Source organism: Callorhinchus milii, unplaced genomic scaffold (assembly GCF_018977255.1).
Source record: "Callorhinchus milii isolate IMCB2004 unplaced genomic scaffold, IMCB_Cmil_1.0 Scaffold2, whole genome shotgun sequence".
Lineage (NCBI taxonomy): Eukaryota > Metazoa > Chordata > Chondrichthyes > Chimaeriformes > Callorhinchidae > Callorhinchus > Callorhinchus milii.
Window position 1 is genome coordinate 90,646,231 of NW_024704743.1, and position 20,192 is coordinate 90,666,422.

At 43.3% G+C, this 20,192-nt stretch overlaps 1 protein-coding gene across 2 annotated transcripts; it reads right to left on the minus strand.

Moving 5' to 3' along the window:
* Positions 1–2,157: 2,157 nt before the first annotated feature.
* On the minus strand, positions 2,158–19,984 carry dipk1c (divergent protein kinase domain 1C). 2 transcript variants are annotated; one of them, XM_042332561.1, is made up of 4 exons: positions 19,839–19,984; positions 10,035–10,730; positions 6,133–6,297; positions 2,158–2,787 (listed from the first exon to the last, which is right to left on the minus strand). In XM_042332561.1, the coding sequence occupies exons 1-4, from the start codon at positions 19,890–19,892 to the stop codon at positions 2,590–2,592; spliced, it is 1,113 nt and encodes a 370-aa protein (XP_042188495.1). In that variant the 5' UTR covers positions 19,893–19,984; the 3' UTR covers positions 2,158–2,589. The 2 variants fall into 2 exon arrangements, with proteins under 2 accessions (XP_042188495.1, XP_007901410.2); XM_007903219.2 differs by lacking the exon at positions 19,839–19,984 and adding an exon at positions 18,860–19,133.
* Between the last annotated feature and the right edge of the window lie 208 nt (positions 19,985–20,192).

Genomic DNA, 20,192 nt, shown 5'->3' on the forward strand with positions numbered 1-20,192 from the left:
TACTAGCCAAAGCATTTAGTCACGTAACTGTGTGAGGTTACTAGGAAAGTAATTTTCCCTGACAGCATGACTACATTGCTTCCCTCGTAACCTTGCATACATGTTCACAACTTCATTCATGTGGACACTGGATCTTTTTTTTTTGCTTGTAGTGGAAAAGTAAGCATGACCCATGTAAGAAAATGTAGTAGACATAAAGTCGTAGTGAGAGATAGAAAGTTAGAGATTTGGAAGGAGAAAGAAAAAGTTAGTGGGAGGGCATCAGAGAAAAAGGGTTGGCACAGTGCAGTATATTCATGACATTATAACCTGATGTATCAATGTTTCAGCACTGTAGCCAATTTGCATGATGTCCAATTATCTGCACTGTTTGCATATCTGCAATGGGACTAATCTGGACTAGTGTAGATGTAGATAATTATCTCTCTCCTACACTTTAAATTCCAAAGCATCTTATTGACCTTTGCAAGATACTTGGCACTACAATGCATAATGTCTGCTGTAGGTTTTATGTTTTGGTTATAATGAAACACGTTGTATATTGAATCCATATGGGCAGATTATTGGAGCTGTCCCAGTTATACTAGATGCCCTCAGCATGGTAACGCATATAAAATTCTTATTTATATTCCCATGTGTCCAAATAACTGTTTTATGTTATTAGTTTCCAGCAGAAACAGGTTAGACGGTGGGGGTGGGTGGAAGGGGGTTGGGGGCATGGAAGCACAACAGCTGCTGCTTGTGTTACAGTTAAGTTAATATGTTCAGCCAGTGCAGCAAGCGAGATTCAGCACAGAGTCTCTTTGCGCACCGAGTGATTTTTGTGATGTTCGCGAATTGTACGTTAATTAACGTCACCGCTAATTAGCAGTGATCATTGTGAACTAATATTGAATGGGGTGGAAGTTTGCAAGCTGTTTCCACCTGTTCATGATTCCAAAATTAGAAGCCTTAAAGATCTAACAAAGATCCATTATTGCCGCAATCCAGTTTTCAAACTCAATCTGCCATTGTATTGGGTTTCCATTCTTGAGGCCTACAGGGTATTGTCCTTTAGAGAGGTTTTGTTTGATGTAATAATTATTTTCAATGCTGAATCTTTAGAAAACAAGCAAAATTCCCTTCGTCTCCAGTTTAGCCCAGAAAATATTGTTAATAATTGAGGTTTTTAGAATACCTTACCACAAATGTTGTTCTGGCTGAGTCCATAAAGGCATTTGAAAGGGGTCTTGATAAATAGTCTTGATAAACCAGCACAGATACGATGGACTGGTTAACTTCCTTCCGTGTTGTAAAGTCTTATGATTCTACTTCATAATAAGGCAATATCTTACTCTTTGCTCTGGGACGCAACACTTGTGTGCTGTGCTTTGTTTCCTCCTGTCTGGCTGTCAGTGTGTGCTCCAGTTAGTTTGGCACACAATATACGTTTAGCAATTAAAAAATCCTAGCAACGGCCAGAGAATGTTCAGAATGCCTGGGAGAAGTCTCCAGTACATGAAACCTCATTGTGTTCTCTCTTCATCTGAATGAGTTATGATACTAATAGTCAGAGCTCCCACAGACATTAAAGTCGGACCAATCTAATTACAAGGAGGAAAATAAAGTCTGCATGCATACAATAGTTGTTTTTAAGTACCATATTCTGACAAAAGCACATGGAAATTACAAGGAATTTTCAGTGTTTGCTTTTTAAAGATCGAAAATCTCCAGAAATATTATTTGAAGTATATACTGTACCCGTGATAATGTTTAATTTTGGGTGCAAATGGAAAGAGGTAGTGAGTGTACTTTCCAGAAAATGAAGCAGCTACAAAGGGCATCGCTAAACTGAAGTCAGCCACAAACACGTAACAATACTTTGCATAGAAGCTACTTTATACAGCAACAAAGCAAATTGATGTGGGACCGTTAATAGTTTCACAAGTATTACAAGAGGCTCACTGGAGATCAGTATACAGAGTTGCGAGCACTTATTGTCAATCTGTCTCATTCTCCGTTTGGATATTTCGAAATTGAAATAAAATGTTATTCTTTCTCAGTAAAAATCACTTTCTATTTACAGCAGCAAAAGTGAACCACTACAACAGAATCATTGAGCTGCACTGTGCAGTGCAGTGTTGACAACAAAAGTAGAAATAACCAATGAGAAGTGGGCCTCAAGAAATATATTTATTGTAAAAGATTATCGCTGTTTTGAACAACGTGAATCAAAATGCTTCAATTTCTAAAAAAAAATCTGTAGGAAAAATACTATAAGTCATGTATTAACTGTTTACACTTTGACCTCAAGACTGAAGTGTGTGTTGTAAAATATATATGTCTCAGCTATTCATGGTAATCTCCAACCCTATTTATACAAACACCTGCATTAAAATGTAACCTGAAATGGGTCAATTCAGGTCACTTGAGATCCTCAGTTGGGTTTGATGTTTGTTTGGACTCAAAAGAACCTGGAGTTGCTTCTGATGTTCGTGTCCTTCTCCAGAACAATGTTCACTCCATCACAATGCACAAGGGCTCAAGGTTCAATTCCAAAGGTCAGTTCTTTCGCCTGCTTAATAGTCAATTTATGGTATAATGTCACATTTATCTCTGCCAGGCCTTGAGCAAACCATACAGCTCCAAGAATGTAACCTCCATCGTTTTCTTGTCTGTAACGCCATGGATGGACAACTCAGAACACCTCAGCACTGCATTACGCAGCTGAGATTGCAGTGGGTGATACATCCTAAGTTCACTCAGCTTTGAGATAAATAAGGGACGGAAAATTTTATCACAAATAACCTGTGAAAAAACAAGAGATCAAATCAGTCTTTAGATCCGAGGCCGGCAATAGTTTCATAGTTACAGGCCACAATTAGAAACTACTAATAGTTTAAGGAAAAGGTAACTTGTTCAATGCACCGATGGACAGTGAACTGACTGACTCCTTCCAAATCTCCACTGGACTTTGGAAGGAGCCAGTTTTACACAAATTGACATACCTGTTACTTTGAGATCTGTGGACAGCACTGTGTGAGCCCCATTACATGGTTGCAATTTGGGCCAGATCAGATCAACCAGACCCCAGAAACCCACCTTGGACAGCTTCAGGCTTGTGCCATGATATCTGCAAAATTATCCCTCTCCCTATACTGCCTGGTTAGTAGTATTATCTGCCCTCTGGCTTAATATGCTGATGGAGATGCCTCATGTAAGGGAGGCAGTTGAGAGCAGCAGAGTTTTGTTTTGGTGATGCAGATCTTATTTCAATTGATGAAAGTAAGAAAGCATCACCTGCAAGGAAGGGTCCTATCCCCCAGTGAATCAATGGAATGAGGTTGGTAGGAAAGCCTCATACAACAACAACAACAACAAGATTCCATTTATAAAGCGCCTTTCACGTCAGGAGGACGTCCCATTGACTTCATAGAAGTCAAACCAGTTATAAAATGTCATGTCATTTATCCCTATAATTCAAAATGTTACCATAAATCATTGGTAATGCAATGATTTTGAAAAATGAGCCAAAGGTAGTGTCTGACATCACATGGTGTAGGATTCTTTTTATAAATGAGGTGGGGGAAGAAGTTCAACACATTCTTTTCCCTTTAAGAGATGGTGAAGATTGACAACAAGTTGCATTGATATAGCGCCCAATCACATAGGATAACTAATGTCTTGGAGCACTGAACATGAACGGAGTTGGACAACGAGCAAGGGAGAATGGGGAGGTGACTGTAGGCATGTTCAAAGAGGTAGGTTTTGAGCTGAGACTTCAAGAACGAAATAGAGGGGTGAGCTGAAGAGAAGAGGGAAGGAGGGAATCCAAAGATTCGGTCGTAGGAATTAAAGGCTCACTCACCAATAATGGCACGGTGAGGGTGGGAATGCACTGCAAGCCTTGGGTAGAGGATCGGAGGTCAAGTGTGGAGGAGTAGGGTAAGAGAACATTGGAGAGATAAGGAAATGTCAGGGTGTGGATGGATTTATAGATCAGGGTGAGGATCTTGAAATTGATCCACAGCGAATCAGGGAGCCAAAGGAGACTGGCGAGGACAAGAATGATGGGCATGTGGAGTTTGGTGCATCTGAGGATGTGGGCATTGGAGTTTTGGATGAGTTGCAGCTTGTGAAGAATATTGTATTATAATACAAAAGAGTATTATTTTAACATGAAAAGTACAGTCATAGGAATTCTAGTACGTCAGGCCCCCCAATTATTTTATTACTGTGGAATCTCTTTATGAAAACACAATATAAATTATTCTCCACTCATTACTCAAAAGGGAATGGATTTGCAATGAAATGCATTTTGATCCTATGGATTTGCATAAATTGTGGTCAACAATGTGCTCTGAATGAGGCAGCCGAAGATCACTGTGTCCATTTATGAAATGTTACCATCGTCTTCACGTAAACTTTCCACTTGACCAAAAAACAATGTTAGAGAGTTAATGATTCATAGTAAACTGCACTCTTGACACAATAATAACAATCCTTATATTTGATATAGCACCTTATCATGTCTTTGAGTGGTCTCAAAGCGCTTCACAGAATATACTGCAAAGTGAATTGACTGTATACTCTGTGGGCAAAACATGACACCCAATTGCACACAGCAGTGTCCCACAAACCGTCATGGATTGAATGACCAAATTATTTTTTTTTTTGAAGGAATTAGTATTACCCCTGGAAAAGCGATCTGCCAATCGACTGACACCCGGGTTCCTATTTACTGTTAGGTAAACGTGTGGAGTAAGGAAACTTGCCCAATATTTCACCCTGCTGGGAATTGAACCCAGGTCTCTCGCTTGCGAGGTGAGTGCTCTAACCACTGAGCTACAGAACTCCACAATAATGTAAGCAAGACATTTGCCACATTTGCCAAAGATACATGGTTATGTTACTTGACAGTAGATACTGTGAAGTGCATTGACACATTCTACATTATGAAGTTTATCAAAAGTAGGGATATTATTAAAATATCCTGACATATGATGTACTACTTTATAATGTCTGAATGTAGAGCTACGTGGAGTCCTACAGCTTAGTGGTTAGAGCATTTGCCTCGCAAGCGAGAGGACCTGTTTCTCCACATGCCTCTGTTCACCTGGGAGTAAGTAGGAACCTAGTTGTTAGTCGATTGGCAGATCACTTTTCCAGGGGACTAATAATTTCTTCAAATATCATACGAGTAGTTTGGTCACTCAATCCATGACTGTTTGTGGGACATTACTGGTGCAATTGGCTGCAGCATTTCGCCCACAAAATATATAGTCAATTCACTTTACATTATATTCTGTGAAACGCTTTGAAACGTCTCGAAGATGTGATAAGGCACCGTATCAAATGCAAAGATTATTATTATTTTAAAAGAAAGCAATGAGTTTACAGAAATAACTGTATTACAAACTGCACGTGTGGCATGGTTAGTATGTTTCTCATATTTGACTATCAAATATCCACACAGAGCCTAATAATAATCCCTCCAAAACCAAAAACAATAATAAATTGGTCATTTTCAATCCACGACTGTTTGTGGGACATTGCTGTGCGCAATTGGCTGCCGCGTTCGCCCACAAATATACAGTCAATTCACTTTACAGTGTGTTCTGTGAAGCGCTTTGGGACGTCCTCCCGACGTGAAAAGCGCTATATCAAATCCAAGGATTATTATTATTATTATTATTATTATCATTGCTGCAGGATATTTTTACAGCATAAGTGATTTCTTCTTAACTTAGAATTGATTCTTTTTTATGTTGTCTCTTCACAGGAATCTATTTTGCTGTGCTGAGCTTAGTAGTTTAATTTCTATTTTCTACAGTATAACAATACAGTATCTATGAAATGAAAATGTGTGAGGCACAAGGCACTCCAGGAACATAAAGCATGATAAGAAGGGAGACAAGGAGAAGAACACACATGGTGTGGTGGGTAGATAATATCTAGAAGCCAATAAGCAATAGCAAAATGAACAAGAGAGAACTAGGACCTGCAAATTGATATTCAGAAGGTATTCCTAATTGTGAGAACAAAACACTGTGAACCAGTGCTGATAGATCCACATGCAGTTTAAGGTTATCTTAACAGATGGATAGCGAATAAAGACAAAATGTTTATTCATTTGAAAGAGAATTCACTGACCTGTAGGTTACTATTTGAACGCTCTGCTGTACATTTATTCGTCTTTGTATTACACCTAGAGAAACAGTCAAAAAAATTACAGTCTTCATCTGCTGTGCAATTTTGTTCGAGGATGTTACGCATTTTGGGTTCAAAAAAGGCCATATCTACATCAATTGCAACAACCTGCAACACAGAAATGAAATGGCAGCTTATATGTCTGAATTTAACATGATTTAATTATCAAATGTTAAGGTTGTTTTTAACAAATTGTTTGAAATTACTGATGTGGTTTAAAGCAGGGGTCTTGACATTGTGATGATTTTCTCAATGAATGCAATACAATTGAAATTTATATGGAACCTTTTAGGGCAGGAGGACGTCTCAATGGACTTGACAATGCATGCTGCGGCTGGGAGCAGAAGGGGGTAGGGAAGGGGAGGGGAAAGATGTCCAAAAGGTATGGGCACCTGTAACCTGTCATCAGTACCATTGATGTAGGGAGCTCAGAGTTAGCTTTTGGCTTTATCATGAGCCTGTCATTGTTTGTATTGTACAATTTTAAAACAAAGAAGGGAACTGACAATCTAAATAGTAGACAACTCTTTCCACTGTTAGTGAGATTCAGAACAAGGGCCAGAATCTTAACAACAACAAAATTACATTTGTAAAGCGCCTTTCACATTGGGAGGACATCCCAAGGCGCTGGACAGAGAGAGTTACGGACCCAAGCTGAGGGTCGGGGTGGGGGAGGGGGGAGGGCAGGGGGGGGAATATATAATAATAATAATAAGCAGGGAGATTGAAAGCACGGTCAAAGAGGAAGGTCTTGAGGTGGATCTTCACGGTGGCAAGGGAGGGGGCGAGACGGAGGGACTGCGGGATGGAGTTCCAGAGGGTGGGTGCAGAGTGGCGGAAGGCCCGCCCGCCAATAGTGGGGCGAGCAAGGCGGGGACATGAAGCAGACCGGAGCCCACTGAGCAGAGGGAACGAACAGGGTGGTAGGGGGTTAGGAGATTGGAGAGGTAGGGGGGAGCAAGACCATGGAGGGCTTTGAAGGTGAGGACCAGGATCTTGAACTGTATCCTCTGTGTGATGGGAAGCCGGTAGAGTTGGACAAGGATGGGGGTGATAAGGTTGCAGAGCCTCGTATGGAGAGGACATGGGCTGCAGAGTTGTGCATGATCTGCAGCCTGTGAAGGGAGGAGTTGGGGAGGCCGACAAGCAGTGAATTTTCATAGTCGAGCCTCGATGTAATGAAAGCGTGTACGAAGGGTTCGGTGGCCTGCAGTGAGAGGCAGTGGCAGAGCCGGGCAACGTTGCGGAGGTGGGGGAAGGCAGAGTAGGTCATGGCGCAGATGTGGGGTAGAAAGGATAGTTGAGGGTCAAACAAGGTTCCGGACTGGCTTAGCAAGGTGGAGTGTGCAACCATGGATGGTGATGCTGTCAGCGCCTGAAGGTATACAATTAGAAAACAGGTGTCAGCCTGGCTAAGTTGGTAACAATCTTATTTATCCCCTGAGTCAGAAGCTTGTAGATTCAAACCCCACATTTCATGCCAGAACTTTGATCTTATGGTCTCCGCAGATGTTCCAATGAAGTGCTGGGTAAGTTCTGCATTGTTGGAAGTGTTGTCCTTTGGAGGAAATGTTAAAACTAGGACCTGTCTGCCCATTCAAGATGGTGTTAAAGATCCCATGGCACTATTTGGAAAGAGAAGAGAACTTCTTCTGGGTGTCCTAGCCAACAATTCCTAGATAAAATTGATCATTCAATTCATGGCTCCTTGTGGGAGATTGCTATGCTCATATTGGCTGCCATGTTTGCCTGCAAATGTACATTTAGGACACCGTCCAGTGAAATCCTTTGAGACACTTTGATGATATGATAAAGTGCCATTATTAAATGCAAGGATTATTATTATTATTATTTCTTTACACTGATGTTTGTAAAAATGTAGAATACATTTACCTGGAAAGTGGTGTAAACAGGATCAATTGGGATACTTAAAAGGGAGATAGATGGTTACTGGGGAAAATAAGGTTATGGAGAAAAGGCAGGAAATTAGGTTTGAAAGATCCATCATGGTCCAATAAACTGGAACAGGCTCCACAGGCTTAATGGTCTCCTTCCATTCTTATATTTGTCATTAAACAACCAGGAAATACAGATGGCTGGTAAAACCAGGCAGTAATCACTCATACTCTCCAACTTAAAACCAGACATCCTCTCCTCCCATTTGAAGACATTGTGCTACTTTTTGTCTTCTACAGGGATACAGTGTTACAGGCATCTTCCAGTAGCTGACTTCAAACCAATTATTTTTTGAGAGTGTATAGATGTTAACAGTGTATCTATGCTGCCATTAAACAGGTGTTAACAATGTTTGGGTGTCAACAGTGTATAGACATTTACAGTATACAGGTGTAAACTGTGTATGTGTGTTGTCAATATACAGGTGTTATCAGTGTACAGGTGTTGGCAGTGATTAGTAATAATATTAATAATATCCCTACATTTGGTCATAATATAATAATAATCCTTGCATTTGATATAGCGCTTTTCACATCTTCTCGACGTCTCAAAGCGCTTCACAGAATAGACTATAAAGTGAATTGACTGTATATTTGTGGACGAAACGCGACAGCCAATTGCGCACAGCAATTATCCCACAAACAGTTGTAGATTGGAACTGTCCCACAAACAGTTGTAGATTGAAATTACTAATTTATTATTGTGGGATTTTTTTGAGGGATTATTATCAGGCATGTGGAGTAAGGAAACTTGTCCAAGGTTTTACCCTGCCGGGAATTGAAACCAGGTGTCTCGCTTGCAAAGTGAGTGCTCTAACCACTGAGCTACAGGACTCCAAACAGGACTTTGGGAGGGAAGCCCAAAGCACTTCACAGAGTACACCTTAACATGTAGTGACTGTGTATTTTGCAGGCGAACGTGGCAGACAAATTGCTCCACAGGGTTGTCCCACACACAAACAGCAATTTTGGGAATCAGTTTTATTTTGGGAGATTGTTGGGCAGGACAGTCTATCATATGTTGCCAACTCAATCTTAATTTTTAAGGTATATTTCATGAATAAGTTTCAAATATTTCGGAATATTATTCAAAGAGTCTATTTTTATCATTTTCAAATATATTTTCAATGTTTGCTTTTACTCTTTCCCATTTTAAACTGGTTTTACTTGTTTAAAATTAAGGCAGTTTTTCCTGGTGTCCTGACCAATATATTCCAGGTTAATTGGTTGTTTACTTTTTGAATGTTTGGGGATCTTTCCTGTGTAGCTCTGTTTGAGCACAAAAAAATTGGCACCACATTTGACAGTAATTTCTTGTGAAACACTTTGAGATGTTTCAATGCGAAAAAGTGCTATACAAATGTAATTGTCTCTTTTCTAAATGACATGCTAGACATCTCTATGCTTAAGAGGACTTGCAACCGTGATACATTTTGACAGATTTATAATAAAGCTGCTTAGGTTATATTTCTGGTTTCAATCTCTGTTCTCTCAAGATCCTCCTCATCGATTGCGCCTTAGGGCACATTCCTGCCCTCCCTGCCCTCCACCCAACCCCTGATCCCAGCCCCCCGCTCGGGTCCAAATCCCTGACTGTCCAGGTCCTTGGGACTTCCTCCCGACATTAAAGGCGCTGTGTAAATGTAGCTTGTTGTTGTTGTTCACGTTTTAACTGGCTCCATTCTTACTGTGGAATAAACCTATGAGATTTTGAAAATAATTGAGGACTTACAATGGGTGTATAACACTGAATGTTGCATAACATACCTAAGACAGCTCTATGAAACACATGTAATTTCTGGGACCCTTAACATTGATTTTATGAATGAGAAACCAAAATGGACCTGTCTTTTAATGCTGTAGCTCTCATGATGTGGGCGCGCAAATTACCGTCAGATCACTCCTGATGGCAAAGTTTTCTGGCTTGATGTCACAGAGATGAAGATGGTGGGAAAAGTCATTCTCAAAATGTCTGATTAGTTCAAGAAAACTCAGTGCAATTTCATTAATGGTGCGCCACAGCACCTTTCTGCTGCTGTCTCGCCAGGAAGGGTTGACTAGTGTTTCCACAGAGAAAAGGCTGTGATGCCAAGCGTGCCCAGCTGTAAGGTATTCAACTACATAAAAATGTCCACAGGAGCCCATCACTCTGGGGACATGCTTACTGAGGTCCTGCAGCAATCTGAAAAGCACGTATTCCTCCTGCTGTAGGAGTGACCACATGCTGGCCAGCTCTGCCCTGGAGTAGGAATCCCTTTTGTCTTTCAGCTGTTTGGCCCATAGCTGTGGTACTGTGGTGTTCTTCACCTCAAGCCCCAAGGCACGTTTGACTTCCAGTGCAGTAAAGAGGAGAATGTCAATGTCTTGAATGCTTCTGGTTTCTCGTTCATCCAACAGGTACAATCTGTCGTAACTAGAGAAATTTTCTAGTTTGGACTTCAGAATTACTGGCTGGCTGTTCCAATCTGCCTGGATGACTTTTTTGCCTTTATCATAGTAAAGGCATTGCTTATAAACCATTGTTTGTGTCACACACAAATCATCGCACACATCTCCGGTCAGTACTCCTTGCTTGTAGTCATGACACTGAAACGAATACACAATTAGGTTTACCGTGGTTTACTAAAGTTAAAACATTCAAAACATTGAAAAAGCAATTCAGTATCAGCAGCTCTGTTCAACAACAACAACAAGATTACACTTGTATAGTGCCATTCACGTCGGGAGGACGTCCCAAGGCGCTGGACAGTGTACAGCATTTCAGACCCGAGCTGGGGTCAGGAGGGGAAAAGGGAGGGGAGGGGAAGGGGAGTGGCCGATGGCATGGTCGAAGAGGAGGGTCTTGAGGTGGGACTTGAAGGAGGCTAAGGAGGGGACGAGGCAGAGAATTCCAGAGGTTGGGGGCAGAGTGGCTGAAGGCTCTCCCGCCAATGGTGGGGTGGGTGGGTTGGGGACGTGGAGCAGGCCAGAGCCGGCTGAGCAGAGGGAGCGGGCGGGTTGATAGGGGGTTAGGAGATCGCAGAGGTAGGGTGGGGCGAGGCCATGGAGGGCTTTGCAGGTGAGGACCAGGATCTTGAATTGGATCCTCTGAAGGATAGGGAGCCAATGGAGTCGGGCGAGAATGGGGGAGATGGGGTCACGGAGTTTGGTGCGGGAGAGGACACGAGCTGCAGAATTTTGGATTATCTGCAGCCTGTGGAGGGAGGAGTTGGGAAGACCGACAAGCAGGACGTTTGCATAGTCGAGCCTGGATATGATGAAGGAATGAACAAGAGTTTCAGCGGCCTGAGAGGTGAGGTAGTGGCGGAGTCGGGTGATGTTACGGAGGTGAAAGAAGGCAGAGCAGATCATGGTTTGGATGTGGGGAAGAAAAGACAGTTGAGGGTCGAACAAGACACCTAGGTTCCTGACTGGCTTGGTGAGTTGAAGTGTGCAACCATGGAGGTTGATGTTGCCAGAGCCTGAGATGCTGAGGCGCTGGCGCGAGACAATCAGGAGGGCCTCAGTCTTGTTCAACTATAGGAAATTTGCCCTCATCCAGGACTTGATGTCCGACACGCAGTCTGTCAGGACAGCAGTGGTCCTGGAGTTGAGGGTGGAAGCAGAAAGATACATCCGCATACATATGGAAGTTGACCCCATGTCTGCGGACGATGTCACCAAGGGGGAGCATGTAGATATTAAAGAGGATTCATTGAAATGCACGGCACTTGATTGAAAAATATTGAGGTTTGACTTTTTTTGAATCTTTGTGTTTCTGGGTTGAGTGATTGATTGCTGAGTTCAAGTTTAATGTTAGGTGCTGTGTTTATGCACTAAATTGAAAAGTAGTGTAAAAGGCGTATTTATTATGAAGGTGAAATTGTGACACTCCTAAAGGCGCTGTCCTTTAATTAATTTTCTTCCTTCAATTAGCCTTAAATATTTCCATATTCAATTTGTTGTTTCTAATCGCAGATAACACCTTCATACCTACTGAACCACCTTAGCCAAACTGATTTGCTCAACATCCAACCCTGCAACTATGCAGCACTCTGAGACTCTATTCTATGTGTAGAACACCCTCAATGTGGATGGCAGGCACCACAAACTTGTGAGCAGCACAACTAAGCATGAAATCCATGAGAGCATTGCTATCATGCTCCTACCCACAGACTGGACCACCCCAACCCTCTTAATCACTGAACAATAGTTCCATCAGCTGGAAATGCAGAGCTTCAGCTGTTTACCTATTTGCATACCATGCCCTGTGTGTTCACAACAAAACACAAAGACAAAAGGGATTTGGACTCCAAGTAATGCCTTCCAGCAGTTGTCATCCAAGCCACTAAGTTCCCTCATCAGCTATTCGATAGACACCTGCCCTCCATTTAGTGGGAGAAATTTTCAGGACAGCTTGTGACATTCTGGCCACTTTGATGTTCTGGAGGTGCTGGTGCAATGCCACGTACCAGGCTTACTCAGCACCAACTGCTTAATCCAGGTCCACATGTGAAGGTCTGTAACAAATAGACCTGCCTGTTGTGAAGCTGACCTTGACTCAAAGCTCAAAGAGTTGATCAAAGCTCCCCCTCCCTGTAGCCACTTCCCTTTTAAGCAAAAATCCACCTCTGCTTGGAATGCTGGACTTCATAAATGGGCTGAAGGAAACCTTGGAACATCATGCAGTTTTATAATGTTTGGTGAGTCAGTTATTTTTCTGTTTGTACAATATTTCCCAGTATAGGAGTAGTATCATTGTCATTAGAAGAGTTAAGGGTTGCATCAGAAGATTTAACAGAGATTAGAATAAGGAATACTTTCCAAAAAATGGCTGCTGAGATTGTGACCAGAACAGTATTTAAAGGGCATAAACAATATAAACATTTGAATACAATTACATTGATATGTAAGTACCTTTTAAATTGGGAGGACATCCCAAGGCATTTGAAAATATAGAAAAGGGTATAAAGAACAAGCAAGGTTCGTGATTAGAGTAGTTAATTTTAGCAGATGAGTTCACCACATGCTTAGGCTCGATGGGCTGAATAGCCTCCTATGCTATAGTTTCTCTGATTCTGCAAAACACATGCTATCCATCAAATACTTCATTAAGTGTTGAAAGACTAAGTCCTCAAATAGAAGAGAATTCCTTCAATAATTACATAGTGAGTATCAGTTACCTGTCAGCAAGTTAGAGGTTTAAAAGAAGATTTTAGATAACATGACAAACCACAAGATGGAAACTCAAGTTGACATTATAGTTTGAAGTTTGGATTTTCCTTATTCTACTTTACAGGCATGTATTCACTATTATATACAACAGCAACAACAATTTGCACTTACATAGTGCCCTCCACACAGGGTAGCATCTCAGAGCACTCAACAGTGGCGAGCCTGACTCCGAGTCGAGGGGAGGGGGAGATGGCCGTAAGCACGGTCGAAGAGGAAAGTTTTAAGGTGGGATCTTAAAGAGGGGAGAAAGGGGGCAAGGCAGATGGACTGAGGGAGAGTGTTCCATAGTTTTGAGGCATAGTGGCTGAAAGCATGACCTCCAATGGTGGGGCGGAGGGTGCAGGGTCGAGCAGGAGGCCAGTGCCAGTCGAGCGTAGGTGCCGCGTGGTGGATTGGGGAATGAGGAGGTCGGAGACGTAGGGAGGTGCCAGGGAGTGAATGGATTTGAACAAGAGACTGAGGATCTTGAAGTCGATCCATTCAACGATCGGGAGCCAGTGGAGCCTGGCCAGAACTGGTGAGATATGGATACGGAGTTTGGTCCGGGTCAGTATGTGGGTGGCAGAGTTCTGAATGAGCTGGATCTTGTGAATAGTGGAGCTGGAGAGACCGGCGAGGAGTGTGTTTGAGTAATCCAGAGGCGACAAATGCACGCACAAGAGTTTTGGCTGCATTTGGGGTAAGGTACGGTCGGAGGCGGGCAATGTGACAGAGGTGGAGGAAGGCGATCCTGGGCCGGACTGGATGTTAGGGAGAAAGGACAGTTGGGGGTCGAACCGGATGCCTAGATTGCGCACTGGTTCAATGAGTCTGAGGGAGAGCCCAGGGAGGTTAAGGAGTTTAGATTCACAGGAGTAAAGATGTTGACAGGAGTCGAGGAGTATGGCTTCTATCTTCTCCATATTCAGCTGCAGGAAGTTTACAATCATCCAGGCCCTGATGTTTGCCAGACAAGCTGACAGCATATCGGCGGACCTGGAGTTGATGCTGGAGGAGGCAAAGTAGATTTGTGTGTCATCCACATACATGTGGAAGTTTACCCCGTGTCTGCGGATGACGTTGCCAAGAAGGAGCATACAGATGAGGAAAAGAAGAGGGCCAAGGATGGTGGCCTGGGGTACTCCCCAGGTAACCAGGGAGGGGTCTGAGGAGAAACCATTTGCTGAGATAAAGTGGAGGCGGTTGTTTAAGTAGGACTCGAACCATGTGAGTGCAGTCTCACAAAGGTACATGAGGGAGGAGAGACGGTGGAGGCGGATCGCATGGTCGACTATGTTGAACACAGCAGAGAGATCCAGGAGGACGAGGAGGCAGAGGGAGCCCTGGTCACAGATAGAGAGAATGTTGTTTGTGACTTTGACAAGCGCTGTCACTGTGCTGTGGGCAGGGTGAAAACCAGACTGCAGGGGCTCGAGGAGGGAGTGGAGGGAGAGGTGTGACCGAAGTTGACCTGTAACAATGCAATTCAGGACTTTGGCGAGGAAGGGTAGGTTGTTGATGGGATGGTAGTGTGAGACATTAGAAGGATTGAGGGTGGGTTTTTTGAGCAGGGGTGCAATGACATCCCTCCTCAATATATTCCAAGTGATGAATTTTATTCAGATTTCTCCTCCCTAGTGATTCATTTCATTGATTTTTTTTCAGTCTTCTTCCTCATTTCTGGTGGACAACTCTACAATTCTATCATCACTAATGTATCGGCATTCCTCATCGTCATCCATTTTTGTGAGAGACTAGCCAGTGAGTATCATTGAGCCAAGTGTGGTGGGGCATCGTTTCAGAGGCTTATTGGTCTCCATCCACTATATTTTGAGCCAGTCCAGAACCTAGGTGTTTTGTTTAACCCTCATCTGTCCTTTCTACCCCATATCCATTCTATAACTCGCTCTGCCTTCTCCCACATTTGCAAAATCACCTGGCTCCGCCACTGTCTCACCCCTCAGGCCGCCGAAATCCTCATTCATGCATTCATCACATCTAGGCTCGACTACGCTAACTCCCTACTTGTCGGCCTTCTCAAATGTTCCCTCCACAAGCTGCAGATCATCTGGAACTCTGCAGCGAGTGTCCTCTCCTGCACCCGGCTCCGCGACCCCATTAAACCCACCCCCGCCCGGCCCAACTAGCTCCCCATCCCTTAGAGGATCAAGTTAAAAATTCTCGTCCTCACCTTTAAGGCCCTCCATAGCCTTATCCCCTCCTATCTCTCCGACCTGCCTACTCCTTATCAACCTGTCCGCTCCCTCCAATCAGCAGGCTATGGCCTGCTCCATATCCCCGCCTAGTCCTCCCCACCATTGGTGGTCGGGCCTTCAGCCTCTCTGCCCCCACCCTCTGGAACTCCATCCCACATTCCCTTTGCCTCACTGCCTCCCTTGCCTCCTTCAAGGCACAGCTCAAGACCCTCCTCTTTGACCATGCCTTCAGCCACCCTCCTACCACCACCCTTCCTGATCCCAGCATTCCCCCCCCACCCCACTCGGGTCCTAATCCCTGACTGTTCAGCGCCTTGGGATGTCCTCCCAACGTGAATTGTGCTTCACAAATGTAATTTTGTATTGTATTGAGAAAACTTTGAATAAGCTCGTGCTCCAAAACACTATCCTGTATGATGCAGGCTAATATAAATCTAAGCTGTTGTTACTGAATGTAATCTTTTAAGTTGTTACTCAATCAAAGGAATTTCAATAACCCCATCATCACTCAAGAGAGTCAACTGGCTGTCAACGCAGCCCCATGTTACAGTTATCTTCAATAACACATACAACTTGGTTCCATTTCCCATGCTTACCACTGAACCTCTGTTACTATCTATTTTCCTATTCCATTAACCACCACCATTATGGCTCCCACATTTTGCTTTTCATTGTGTGGAGAAAGAGACGTACTTTGCCCAATAAGAGAATTTAAGAAAATGTCTTTTCTCACCAGAGTGAATAATGTGTTTTTCTGAAAATAAATTCTTCTCTCGTGATTCACCTAAAAAATAAAGTCACTTCACTTTACAGTAAATCTTATGAAGCGCTTTGAGATGTTTTCCTGACATGAAAGATTTTTATTAATCTATGGATTTCTATAGTATTATTAGTAACTTTCCTGTGTATGTTTAGTCTTATTTTCAAGATGTGTTTGTTTCTTGTACCAGTCAAATTTGTGGAATATTGCTCTGCCCAAATTGGCTGCCACATTCACCCAGAAAATAATAATATATTAACCCCTGCCTTTCATATAGCTCTTATCACATCATTGAAACATCTCAAAGAGCTTCACAGGATATACTGTACAATGGATTGACTGTGTATTTTGGGGTGAAATGTGGCAGCGAGTTACGCTCAGCAATGTCCCACAAACAGCCATGGGGTGAGTGACCAATTTTATTTTGAGGGATTTGGGCTAGGACACCAGAAGAAACTCCCTTCTCTTTTCAAATAGTGCCATGGAATCTTCAACGTCCACCTGAACAGGCAGATGGGACCTCAGTTTAATGCCTCATCCGAAGAAAATACACACAGTCACTCCACTTTACAATATATCCTGTGGAGTGCTTTGAGAAGTGTCAACAACGGTGATAAGGCACTATATTATAAGGATTATAAATTAAACATCACATCATTTCTGACTATATTTTCATCCATTAAGGCAGAATATCCAGGAATGTATATCCATTTGCATCCAAACATTTTCAAACTTTTCTTCTGATTAGCCGGGTGTTTGACACACACGGAAACTTATCAATGTGCTTAAAATTATCCAAACCAACCTACTGAAAATTCTGCATATGCATTGAAATTTCCATGTGTCCCTAATGGAATGCACACTCTCTCCCTTGAGCCACTGAGCTGCAGCCAGTTCATCTCATACTGGAAAGTGATAGACACAGGTTGTCAAAGAGCCAAGGTTTTGGAGTATGTTGGAGAATTGCTGGAGTTTAACCAGCAACTTGTCAACACTGACTGGCACTTGTCCCGCTGCTCGATCAATTCATAGTATCTTACGGCTCTGGCTTGTGGGGTTAACAGGAGCTGAGAGGGAAGAATTCCTGACCCCAGTGAATAGGTAAGTATTCATATGATTAGATTGGACATACATGAAATATACATTTATATATTCATGATTTGAAGATAATAATAACTCATTGTTGGTATTGCTGGTGTATCACTCATTGATCTGACAAAGAAATTCAACCTATCTTTAAATTTAACATTTTACAAAATAAAAACATAAACAGGAATCCAAGGTGAATGTGGACCACAATGAGAATTTGGCTTTCTCGTTATTTAACATTTTGGTAAATGCTCTTTAGAGAATTCTTATTTAAAATCCCCATCACCGAACGATTTGTTCCAAATTTGCTGATGTGTATTTAAATATTTAGAGGGAGCTTTAGACACATTAACCACAAAACTCTAGGCAACTTGGCAGGTTTCCTATTAGCAGTACTGAGAAATATAAGCTCACAGATCTGTCAGCTAAGTACTTTAGAGTGAAATTGATGGGCGGGCCAGAGTTGAGAGGTCTTTAAATAATGCTTCACTTGTCACCATTATATTTGATAAAACGAGATGATGTTTTAAGGAGCTGGAGGTTTTGTGGGGAAATGATGTCTGGATTGTTTCCTGGGGACGTTAGGTCATGGCTCACATGGGCTCCAGCCATCTGCCAGTAGAGATGCTGGGAGAGCCAGCATGGGATCAAAGTGCTAATCGGCTTGCAAACCACACTCACTGCAGTGGGGAGAGTGGAGCTTAAAGCACATTTTATTAGACGGGATGACCTTGAAATGTCCAGCACTTCCCCCTTTAATTGTTAGCCTCAGGACAACAAGTACATGTCGGCGCTCCCACTGCTCAAGGGTTCAGAAATGGTTAACATTGGTTACCATTGGCCACTTTCCCTCTCCCTCCTCTCCTCTCCTCTCCCAGGCTATTGCTACGTGTGGACCATCAGTTCAAAACATTATCAGTTGGGAGATTTTCTTGAACTCTCCTGTTTTTATTTCACTCGGTTAACTTTTCCCCGTTTCCCAATTTGGCAAAAAAGGATATTGCTTGGGTGTAAAATCCGAGTTAGATTCGGACTGAATGCAAGTGTGTTCCCACGTGGCTGTGTGTGCAAGGGCTGTGTGTTCTCAATCACATAATGTGGTCCATCCACCCCAGGACAACAGTAATCCTCGCACTGAGCAGAAAAATGACAGCATTACAGTCAGATACGAGGACCAGGAGGTCAGCACTTCTGATGGTGGGACATTGCTGTGCGCAATTGGCTGCCGCGTTCGCCCACAAATAGGCAGTCAATTCACTTTACGGTGTGTTCTGTGAAGCGCTTTGGGACGTCCTCCCGACGTGAAAAGCGCTATATCAAATGCAAGGATTATTATTATTATTATTATGTGGGAGGATTGCCACCGGTGTCCCTGTAAATGCAGTGATACTGTGTGCGGAATAGGGGCACATCTCCTGGTGTGTGCAGCTTCAGTGCAGTGCAAACAGACAGCTCACCAGCCTCGCAAAGATCCTTTTGCTTTTCTCCTCAGTGCAATAACCTGCGAAGATGCTCCTGTGGATGTAGATGGACGTGTTGGCAATGATCCAGCAACCGATCCACAGAAGGAAACAGGCGAACGCGGGTTTTCTGACGATCTTTAATCTGATGTGACGGACTCCGGGAGTTCTTGAGGTCGACATAGTTCAGTCGCTCCCCAGTTTCCAGCCTCTGCAACTGAACCCCGCAGCAAAATCGCATCCAACTAACTCTGCGCCCCCCCCACCCATCCCCCCACCCACCCCCACCCCGGGCAAGTGGGCGACCTCCCACACCAGGTCTGTGATGCCTCGAAATAAAGAGAAAACAAAGAAGGATTCAGATCTGCTGCAGTCCGGGGTGTAGCTCTGGGGAGTGAGGGTGCACACGATGTGCATCTGACATGTCCATCTTCCTCCCCCCCAGTGGACTGCCTGACTGCACACACACACACACACACCACACACACACCACACACCACACACACACCACACACACACACACCACACACACACACACACACGCAAAATCCTCAGAGCAAATGCGCCACAAGTCTGGATCAGAGGAATACTGGAGTCACTGCTGTACTGGAGCTCAGATTGCTTTTGCATTTAAGCCACGTACTTCCGCATTTCTCTCTCTCTCTCTCTCTCTCTTTCTCTCTCTCTTTTCTCTCTCTCTCTCTCTCTCTCCTCGCCTGCAGGAGAAGTTTGAGTGAAATTATAACTGGACTCTCACACTCTTACCTACAGATCGATCAGAATGTGGCTGTGGTGGCACAAGGGCTGGATTGAAAAGCTAGACTTAAATTTATTGCAAGCAAGAGCATTACAGCAAGAGAGAAAACAGATCCTTACCGAGTGTGGATAAATATTCAATATACCTAAAGTGTTTCCCACTAAGAAATTGAAGTTGAGCTGGACATTCACGTTGTTGTTATCGTACAGGGTAACTGACCTCTGTTATAAAGCAATGCCTCGGATCCCAAAGAAGCGCCAGATTCGCACCCATAGCCGGTCTCGAGGAATCGATGAAAAAATGGGATGTTTCATCACAGATTTGATGTGATGACTTGTTGTTTACTGTGCAAGACCCTCCTCTTCCACCGCACCTTCGGTCACCCTCTTACCCCCACCCTCCCTGCCCTCCACCCCTCCTGATCCAAACCCGCAGCTCGGATCCAAATCCTTGACTGTCCAGCACTTTGGGATGTCCTCCTGATGTGAAAGGTGCTATATAAATGTAATTTGTTGTTGTTGTTGACATTAAATCTTTGAGGAAACATCACATCTTCAGCCCATGAAGTGATGG

Excerpts from the sequence above, each read along its gene's own strand:
- dipk1c (XM_007903219.2), bottom strand. The coding sequence starts at position 19,045 with ATGTCGACCTCAAGAACTCCCGGAGTCCGTCACATCAGATTAAAGATC. Across the intron at positions 6,298-10,034 it reads CCATCAGGAGTGATCTGACG|GTTGTTGCAATTGATGTAGA; the intron begins GTAATTTGCGCG and ends TCTGTGTTGCAG. Across the intron at positions 2,788-6,132 it reads GTTCAAATAGTAACCTACAG|GTTATTTGTGATAAAATTTT; the intron begins GTCAGTGAATTC and ends GTTTTTTCACAG.